The 10,000-nt window shown below is 38.9% G+C and overlaps 1 protein-coding gene across 2 annotated transcripts in view; it reads right to left on the bottom strand.

Moving 5' to 3' along the window:
• Window positions 1–134: 134 nt before the first annotated feature.
• Window positions 135–10,000, bottom strand: part of LOC137993551 (F-box/LRR-repeat protein 6-like) — a 15,169-nt gene continuing 5,303 nt past the window's right edge. For both annotated transcript variants that reach the window (XM_068839475.1, XM_068839474.1), the window contains 8 exons: window positions 9,707–9,820; window positions 7,435–7,509; window positions 5,987–6,061; window positions 5,676–5,761; window positions 5,218–5,293; window positions 3,061–3,138; window positions 2,751–2,896; window positions 135–1,093 (listed from right to left, as the gene is read on the bottom strand). In XM_068839475.1, the coding sequence (XP_068695576.1) occupies window positions 946–1,093; window positions 2,751–2,896; window positions 3,061–3,138; window positions 5,218–5,293; window positions 5,676–5,761; window positions 5,987–6,061; window positions 7,435–7,509; window positions 9,707–9,820 (798 nt within the window). In that variant the 3' untranslated portion in view covers window positions 135–945. The remainder of the gene's footprint in view (window positions 1,094–2,750; window positions 2,897–3,060; window positions 3,139–5,217; window positions 5,294–5,675; window positions 5,762–5,986; window positions 6,062–7,434; window positions 7,510–9,706; window positions 9,821–10,000) is intronic.

Genomic DNA, 10,000 nt, shown 5'->3' with positions numbered 1-10,000 from the left:
TTGCCCTAGGGCGTCATGAATTTTGGCCAATGACACGTGACACGTTCTCCTCCAATCAGAAAACGTATTTGAGTTGGCAGGTATAACAAAACTCCTTGAACGTTTTCATTTCCAGACAGCCGTCCTTTTTCATGAAACCCATTGACTCCCGGGGGTTCTGGCCGGTTTGGGTGCTAAGGGGTTTTAATTAAATAAGTTTAACAACAGGAATAACTTGCTCAAATGCACACAGTTAAAAAAAACCAACAAATTTAGACTTTACCAAAAGTACGTTTTCGTGAGTTCGCTGGCTCGCTGGCTTGCCGCAGTTAGAGAGATGTCGACTTGTGTACAAGTCTACGACACATTCTAAACTCAAAAGAACAAGGCGTAACAGACGTCTATTGTCACCAGTATTGCGTTTGCATAGGAAAGAAGGGATCTGTGAGGAGATCTCTGGATAAAGTATTGGATAGAATGGGCGATAAAGTGAAACAAGAGAAGCAAAAGCATCGTCATGCTATCATTAAATTTGGGTGCAGGCTTTTCTGTTTTCCATACAAATGTCCAAGGAAAGGTGAAGCCACGAGAAGACTGATTAAGGCGGGAGAGAGCCAGCAACTCTAGTGTTACTTGCAACTTCTGGTATCGGTAAACTGACACTGGATGCCCCTTCGCCAGAAACACATTTGCAATCTGCCAGATTTTGGGAGACAAGTGACCAGACCCAACCAGGCAGGGTCTCTCCTGGCTCGCTTCAGGAGTGATCCGGTAGCTCTTCTAGACTGCTATCTTCATTGGTTCCTACGACCTGTAGCTTCTTTCGTTATCAGGGCTTGGTGCATTGTTTCTGTTGTATTATCGACTGTTTCGTTCTCCAATCACAGACCGCGTGGTCTCCCCGCTCCAGGCAAACGTGAAGATGAGAGACCCTGGAAACGATGTTGGAGTACTTGCTCGCAGTACCTAATTTGAATCCCCCTCACCAGCCAGAAGAGTACGTCGTAGACCCTGAATGGCCTGTTCCCTGTGTATTGTTTTAAATCCTCTGGGCAATCCGCGACATGATATTAAATTCAGCAGTCTGAGATTCGGGCAACCATTCAAAATGAACCTGTAGATAAGAAATGGCCACACTTAAATAACACCCCTACAATTTACAAAAACAAACTATCTGTACACAAAGTGGGCCACAGACTAAACTACAAACTATTTTTCAGCTCGAAAGTAAACAGAAGAAGTCGGTATCTGACACAAATAACTATAAAAAGCCGACAAAACGAGGTTAGTAAGATATTTATTATATCTCTGAGGTTAACCGGCGCGCGGGCAAGGAAGCTAGTCAAAGTGAAGCGGAAGGTTCAACTGCCACAAAGAATGCCGTGCCAAAATCCCAAAAACTAAATCTTCTTGGCTGTTAAGTTTGAAATAGTTGCTTGCAAGATTCAAACAGTTTTCAGTACAAGTTTATGCAACAGAAATGACATGAAAAACTCGCTAGATGATGTTTTGTCGAAATTTTAAATTTAGCGGGCCGTACTGTAGAATACGGCCCGCTAATTTAGCCAATTACAGCGCGCGTACTATCTGCGAGATATAATAAAAGGAGTTATGTCACGCAAAGTGATGTAATTTCATGACACCCAAAATGCCCAAAAAGTTAAATGAAACATTGCAATAACCACTTAAAACTGTTGAAGAACATAAAGGAAATGCAGCAAAAGGAAAGAGAAGCATGGATGGACACAAATGGACAAGATTGAAACGGATTGCATTTGGGTAATCTTGACAAAAGTTGCCCCGACTTTTTTCAAGTTTATGGCAAATCGCCTGGATATAGGTCGTTTTTGCTCACAATCATCTTGCTTATGATGTCACGATAATTTTACCGATAGAGGAATTCCACATTACTTTGTTCAAGTTTCAACTCGTCATAAACTTAAGATTTCCCCAAACACCCTAAAATAACACGACATAGCCCCTTTAAAACCCACAGAACTTTACATCAAATACATTACAAGACTTGACAAAACTCTACAGAAAGTACAGTATGAAACATAAATTATATCGCAATATTTGAAACCACCACCTGCACAAAGGTAGCATTCTTTTGGTTGTCGTTTTACATAGCAGGTTAATGCTCCATTATTCTATGACAGAGTAACCTCAGAAGCGCTCATGGGTAGACAATTTAGGGCCAGAATAAACCTTGATATTAAAAGTCTCTGGCGGAAAATATATTGGATACCTCTTGGAGACTACGGTCATCGCATTACTAAATCGTAAACAGGGTACGAACGGCTCCCATTTCTTGGCAGTGGTAGTTCGTGCGTTTTCGATTTGGTTGATATGTTTGGAACTTTTAAAGTCCCATTCAATAAAACTCAAACTAAAGTAGCAGCGGCCCTTCACAAAGTCATTGAAAAATCAGGACGGTCAGTTGTAGCTCTAAGAGCTTATTGAAATAAGGAGGTGGAGGAATAGCCCATTTCCGAGTTGCTGCATGCCTCAGTTTCAAAGCGAGTTCTGGTGCACAACCATTCAAATGGCAATGAGTTGCGTATTCTTATGCAAATCAAAACCATTTCCCTTGCCATAGTTGAGCACCAAGACCCACTTCGAAACAGAGACAAACAGCAACTCGGAAATGGCCCATTGTCCAACCTCTTTCCCAGGATCTCTCTTACAAGACAGACCCTGGGAACGAGGTTGTTCATTGTCATAGCTCGCACGTGAAGCTTGGGTAAAGAAAAACAATGCTTGTAGCTCACCTTAAGCCAATACTTGTGATATTTGTGTTGTTCACGTCTAAATCCCGTAGCTTTTGCATTTCAAATTCATTGTCCAACAGCTCCATACAATTATCACCAACATCTCTGCTGGAGGAAATGTCTAAAGACTCCAAAGTACCGTGCCACTGCAATTGTTAAAAGTTTCTCCTTTTAAATGTTGGCAGAAATTATCAACTTAACAATTTTTCCTTGGTTTTAGTGTCAACATTAAGATCTGGATTTTATCAATTCAAAAGAATAAACAAAACAATAACTGCATGCCACTGTCTCCTTTTTAAAATATCCTTACCTTATTGACAACAGCAGAAAAAGACGAAAATGATGCGTTGTGAAATGTCAGTGTCTTTAAAGGGCAGTCTGGTAGACTCTGGGATGGGATAAAAGAGGAATTATAAATATACTTGTTTTCAAAACCAGAATAACAACGTGGGTGAGATTATGATCACTGTGCAAAATGGCCGTGGCAGGTTTTAAATGAATGAGTATCAGTACAAGTTGTTTGTCTCCATCGCCTTACATGAGAAATTTCTAGATGGGGACTTAAAGAAATAATGCATGAGGAAAAACTGAACGAGGTTGAAAGGGTTCCCAGCTAGTCGTCTTCATGGACAACCACTGTTACGGTAAGTTTGGACAATATGGAGAACGCTCAGAGATGTCATATATATTTCATGATAACTAAGAGCCTCTACAGACAAGGCATGTTGTTATCGACGACTATTTCCCTATTAGTGTTAGGTAATGCGTTTCCACATATACGAAACGGTTTAGTTGTCGATGACCGGTATATTTTGCGGGAGCTTGGGGAAACAGCGACAAAAAATGAAAGACTACACTCACCCAGACGATCGTACTTTACTTCGTTATGCTATGACTCCTGGGTTCAAGCCATTAGCGCATTTGTCCATGAAATCGCATGGGCCCGGACGAGGACAATTGACGATTAATTTCACGCGTATTTTCAAAGTTTTCACAAAATTACCCGAGTCACGATGCGACGAGGGCAATTTGGAAAACATTGAAAATACAGGTGAAAGCAATCCTCAATTGCACGAGGGCACATGGCAATTACATGTTTATCACATTAAGGGCAAAATTATTGAGGGATGCCCGATCAGTGCCGCGAAAAATGACAATCAACACGCTCCTATTTGGTTAAAGTTCAATTCAAGAATCGTTGCTGTCAACAGAAATAGAGCTTAAAATGTATTCTATACGAGGCCAAAAAAGTAGTTTAATCTGGAAGAAGATTATCTTGTAAGTTCGCTTGCTTTGGATAAGCAAGTGTTAACTAAATCATGCCCTCTTGATTACCAAAATAAAATATATGCCTTGTTTATAGTGGAAGTGCACTTAGCTATCAAGCTAGTTTACAGGCACCCCACTTTTAACAATGTGAAAGAAACAATTCAAAGTTAAAAGAAACAATATTACGAACCCCAACTGGCAGGAGGCAACCAGTTGGCTATTTACAAAGCGTGGTAGAGTTGAATCCGGGACAACCGGAAACAAATCCAAACCAGAGGTTAGAACGGGATTTGAACCCGGAACAGCCGCATGCAAACCCAACGCCCTAACCACTCGGCCACGCTGCCTCCTGATTTTGCCCCATAAGTGATAAACGAACGAAAAAGCCTACCTTCATATTCTTTCCCACATCACGCGAGTTAAGTGCAAGCAAAGGCATTTTAATTTTTGCATTTAATCTTTCCCCAATAGTCAAATTTGGGCTCAGTTTTTGGAATGTCTCTTTAACTTAACATGCATGATGCAGTCTCAACAATTTTAACCCAAGCAAAATTTCAAGGAGTTTTCAAGCAGTTTGCCACCAAATCCCTTTTTTCCGAGGCCTTCAAGCGCCCTTGACGACCAAAATTAAATTCCAGGGCTTTTCAAGGACTTCAAGGAGTGGCACGAACCCTGGTTGTTGTCAACGTCTTGATTTATCGCTGTTTGTAATCCATAACTTAATCACACACGCGATGTTTTGCCATCGATAACTTTTTCATATCAACAACTAAAAAGTTATCGATTACAATTTGCCTGGCTTTTGGAGGCACTGCAAATATTACACGTATGATGATACTTGAGATTTTTTACTACCTCATCTTTCCTGGCTTCCCTTCGGCTCTGCGGTAAAGCCTCCATACTAGTAATAGAAAGGTCATAGCTTCGCTCCTGCTAGGACTACTAAGAATTTTGCCGCATATTCCCCGGTCATCATTGCAAAAATACAGCTATTCTTTTGATGGCGATGATGATGACAATAATGGCGACGATGATAATGAAATAGCAAAAACGATGATGGTGACAGAGACAAAAACAGCGAGGATCATTGAAGTTGACAGTGGTGATAGTTAAGATAATAACGATGACGACAATAACAATTGCGTGACCATGTAAGGTCATGCACAACAATTGCGTGACCATGGTAAGCAAAACATACACTAAATCCTTCGGCAGTTATCAGATTGGGTCCTCTTATGATTAAACTTTCAAGATTGTGAGAGGAACGCAGGATCCTAAAAGACAAAATGATGATGGTAGAAATATTTTAATTCATTTGCCCATTTCTGGACAGAATAAAATAATTTGAAGAGGGACAAATTTCAAATCATGTGGAAAGGTAGTGACTTCAACTCTGATCTATTTCTGAAGAGCTGCCTTTCAACAATATACGTAATTACAAGGCCACTTCAGAGTGGTGCATGGAATTTCTTGTGTGTCAGACTGCCATTAATGACACTCTGAGATATTATTATTTTTTACTCTAAAAACAACAGATGTGAGTCAAAGACTTCGATGTGATGCAAGGGCATGCAATGAAGTTATTTGATAGTCTCAATGCAATCAATGTTATACATGTACAAGGTGATGCGATATGACGCAGTATCGACAACCTACCTGAGTAAGTGGTCATTTGTACACTGCATTCCATGATAAAAACCAGACCATTCCAGGAATTGCAGATCAGGAAAGCCAATTGCTTTCTGGAAAGAATAAATTAACCACATTTTAAAGAACCATGGTCAAAATTTATTTATAAACCTAGGCAAAAAAAAATTCTCCAAAATTACTGTTAGTGTATTTTTTTCAACATCTTTTCTCGTCCCAATATTGCCAGATTATATACCTGAAGTGAACAAATTATTCCTACATGTGCGCAATTACAGGAAAAGAAATTTAAGCCTAATTTAGCTAAAAACAAGAAGTACCTTTTCATTAGTCTTTGGCGTGGAGTGAAGCAACAGATTAGCCAGAAACAATTTTCTGAGTTTAGGACAGCCCGCCTACAAAGCACAGGACAAAAGTGTGATTAAGTCAATAATTACCGTAATTACTTCGACCAATCACTGCAGGTGCTAACAGTGCAATAAACCAATCCAAATTCGTAGAAATTCCAATGGCATGTAGCTTGCTCAAAGCGTGAGAAACATCGCGCGTGCGAGTCGCGATTGGTTCTGGTTTTCATTCACATTGGTTGATAAACTGGCCCAAGATTTTTAAACCAATCACTCAGTGTAGCAATTGCAATCGCGTCATTACTTTCAAAAGTCATTTGAAAACTGCTCTGTACCCCTTTTTTTCAAAATGGTCTTTGAAAAAAATTAAAATTCATTTGACAATGACAACAGTCATTTACTGTACTATTCAAACCAGTTCCCAACTTGAAATTTTATTGAAACCCCCCAGTGTAAATGTACCAAAACGATTTCGATAATATTATTTTTTAAAACACTTTTGGGCCCAATTGTTGGAAGATCTAGAGTGGATAGCAAGTATAATCCACTGTCTTGTAACTCACTGCCCCTTGGATGGTACTACATAACTAGATATTACAGTGCGATGCGCCTTACCATGGCCACCCAACAAACTTTCACATTTGACAACTACATGTAAGTAAGTCAACTCAACCCATTCAACGATGTTCAACTTACAACCGTGCGAACTTTGCAAGGAAGGGTGACTGCCAATCAAATTTGCACACCCTGATTGGCGTATCTGATTGTTAGGTGGCCACGGTAAGGCACGTCGCACTGTAATGATTGCTCTAGTGGATAACAACCAAGAGATGTTCGGCAAAATCAAACAATGAGAATCATTGACAGCCTGTATGATAATATGTCTGTGGAGTGGCTGAAAGCAAAAAAAAAGGTCTTTCTGTGATTCAAATAGTCTCAACAAGGTGGCAGTGCCATTAGGCCATAAACCTCATTGGTTGCTCCACTATATATTTTAAATTGAGCTCCACAGTCTCTTAAGCCTGGTTTTCACTAGCAACACAAGCACAAGAGCGCTTATTTCACCGTTAAAAACAGCCTGAGGACAGATGCAAGCATGAGCACAAGCACAAGGATCAAAATTTTTCCTTTTCCTTGTGCTTGCACTGTATTTGCCTGCATTGTATGAAAATGAGACATAACACAAGCACAACAGAGATGCGATGTTCATCAAAGAGACCTGTTCCAGATTCCACTCGCAGTGCCACATTGTAAGAGAGAACATGGAACTAGTAAATCTTTGTCTCTGCATCGTGTGCTTGCATGTGCTTGCATTATCATGGTTCGTTTTCATGTGACACAAATCTCTTGTGCTTGCATTGCTAGTGAAAACCAGGCTTTACCAGTGTAGAATTGGTATTTCACGGTCCAGATGAGCTTACCTGCAGTTTCTCAATGGGAAAAGTTCTGGCGTTTGTACCACTAATATCAAGTATCCTCAAATTTGGACAATTTTCCTTCAAATATAATACACACACAAAAGGCCATTATTAGTCAGAAAGAAAAAAAAAATCACTTCTTCACCAAGTACTTACCATCATCTTAAAACCAGCATTGAATATTGGTATGTACAGCAGCCAGTCTGTTGTTTTTAGCCCTTTATCTTTCGCTTATTGCCTAAAAGACATTTCTCCCTAAATAATTATGGCATTTTAGACATGACATTGGCATTGGGTCAAGAACATGAAAAAAGATGGCTATCGGACTACAAATCCCAGCTTCAGTAGAATTTAATGTATATAAGAGAACATAATACCTATTGGTATGTATCCAGTCTGACTGTTCAAAAAAAGGACCAGGGCTGCTTCCACAAAACTGATCTGTAATAATACTACTAAATAAATAGATTCAACCCCATACAGAGTTCAGTTAATAGCTACATGAAATAACCTTCCTTACAGTAATTGAAGAGATTTAGAATTACCGGTAGCTTCATGTAAGGTGACCCTGGCAGGCACTGTACGGTCCATTACACGATCTTGGAGAACAACCTCCGTGGCCAGATAATAATTATTAAATAATAATTAATATATGGAACAAGAATACTTGGGGAATAAAACGTTTTGTTCCTGATATTTTACATATCATTTAGCCCATTGATTCCTGGGAGTTAGACTAAACAGACCTTATTCTATTTAATTAAGGACAGTGCCTACTAATTCAAAGGTATTTTTGCCCCGGTTTATGATTATGCAGGAAATGTAGATCTTAACAAGTGTTATTGAAATCCAAAAAGAAAATTGGGGGTACCACCCACCCATTTTTCAAAGATAATTGATGAATAATATTTGAAAAAAGCTTTAAAATACAAAGCAATGTATGACGTTCTTTCTCAAATTGAAGCTTAATTATCTCTCAAAAATGCATGGTTACCCCCAATTTTCTTTTTGGATACCATTAGAGTACTTACTAAGATCTACTTTCTCCGGATAGTTTTAAACCGCGCAAAAATATCACTGTCTTGGTAAGCATCACCGATAGGAAACCCGAGTATCTCAAGATGCGGAGAATGTATGCGTAATATAACAATAGTAGGTACCGTCGCTAACACCACCTTACTCGTCAACTGGGGGTGCCCTGGGGTGCATAAGGAGTCAATGCGTTAAAACTGAATGCAACATTCTAATGCAAATACAATACACAAAGAATCTCAACTCCCAGAGATCTAAATGGGATACAGCATTGAGTTAGCTGATTTGGTCTATTGCTTATTTTCCTGCAAAACTTGGTTTTCCAAATGGTATAACCACACTTTTGAGTTTAAGGAACATGTTTCGATGTTTCATACATCATCCTTAGCCATAGTGAGTGTAACCTTAAAATTTTTACAAGATAATTCGTATAATTATATATATAACTATCAATACAATGAATCACTCTTTGTAGATTACACTTTTAAACTTTTGCCATTGTCAGTTAATTGTGTTCTCTGTAATATTGTTGGTTTGTTTGAATTTTACCTATTTGTAACGAAAATTTAATCTACAAAGAATCATTGTTTTTGATAGTTATATATATATAAGAATTATCTTGTAAAAATTTTGATGTTACACTCACTATGGCTGAAGATGATGTTTGAAACTCTTAACCCATTGACTCCCAGGGGTTCCCCATTGACTGGCTGGTTTAGGCTGGTTTGGACATCAAAGGGTTAAACTTCAAAGTGTGGTTGTATTTTAAAAATATTAATGCTTGGTTTAAAATAAACTTTTCAGACGCTGACAGGAACAAATCTGATAACAGATTCTTACTCTTGGGTAGTGGACCCTTGGTGGGAGTCAATTTTGACGAGGGAGGAAAATGCAACCCTGCTCCACATACAAAGCCTCATGGCCAAGGCCTGGGTTCAATGCGACTGTGGGGACGTGGAATGCACAGTTGATAATGCTTATCCCAGTCTGACTCCGTGCACAAATAGCAGAGTAAAGGAATAAAGGAGTTTCGTCTTCTTCTTGTTACATGATTACCATTTTACAAGTACACTGTACGTCGTATCACTGCAAATGTACAGAAGTTACCATGAAACTAACTACACATTTTCTAAACACTGTAGATACCAGCTGTACTACATGTCATTATGCAAAAGCACTCAACCATTTAGCAATTATTATTGTACATACAATAATTGAGAATAGATCTTTCCTTTGCCATTACCTGAATGAGTGGAAGAATACGTCCACCAGTCAGACGATTGCAGTTTTCTAAGAAGAGGCATTCCAGCTGAGCTCCTAATATCGCAATAATGTGTTGGAGACCAGTGATGTCAATCTGTCAGCAGTTCATAAGTAAAAAAAAAAAGTCTGCTATACCAATATTAAATTCCAAAGCTATGTAGCCTTAAGAAATTAAACAAAATTAACTCTTAGACTATGACACTGATTCATTGCTGATGGATGCTATTAGGGAAAAAATACAGGCTCATTTCTTGTCTACAAGTATGAAGATTGA

Source organism: Montipora foliosa, chromosome 2 (genome assembly GCF_036669935.1).
Source record: "Montipora foliosa isolate CH-2021 chromosome 2, ASM3666993v2, whole genome shotgun sequence".
Taxonomy (NCBI): Eukaryota; Metazoa; Cnidaria; class Anthozoa; order Scleractinia; family Acroporidae; genus Montipora; species Montipora foliosa.
The sequence above is the reverse complement of the archived record's forward strand: the minus strand, read 5'-3'. Positions and strand labels throughout refer to the sequence as shown.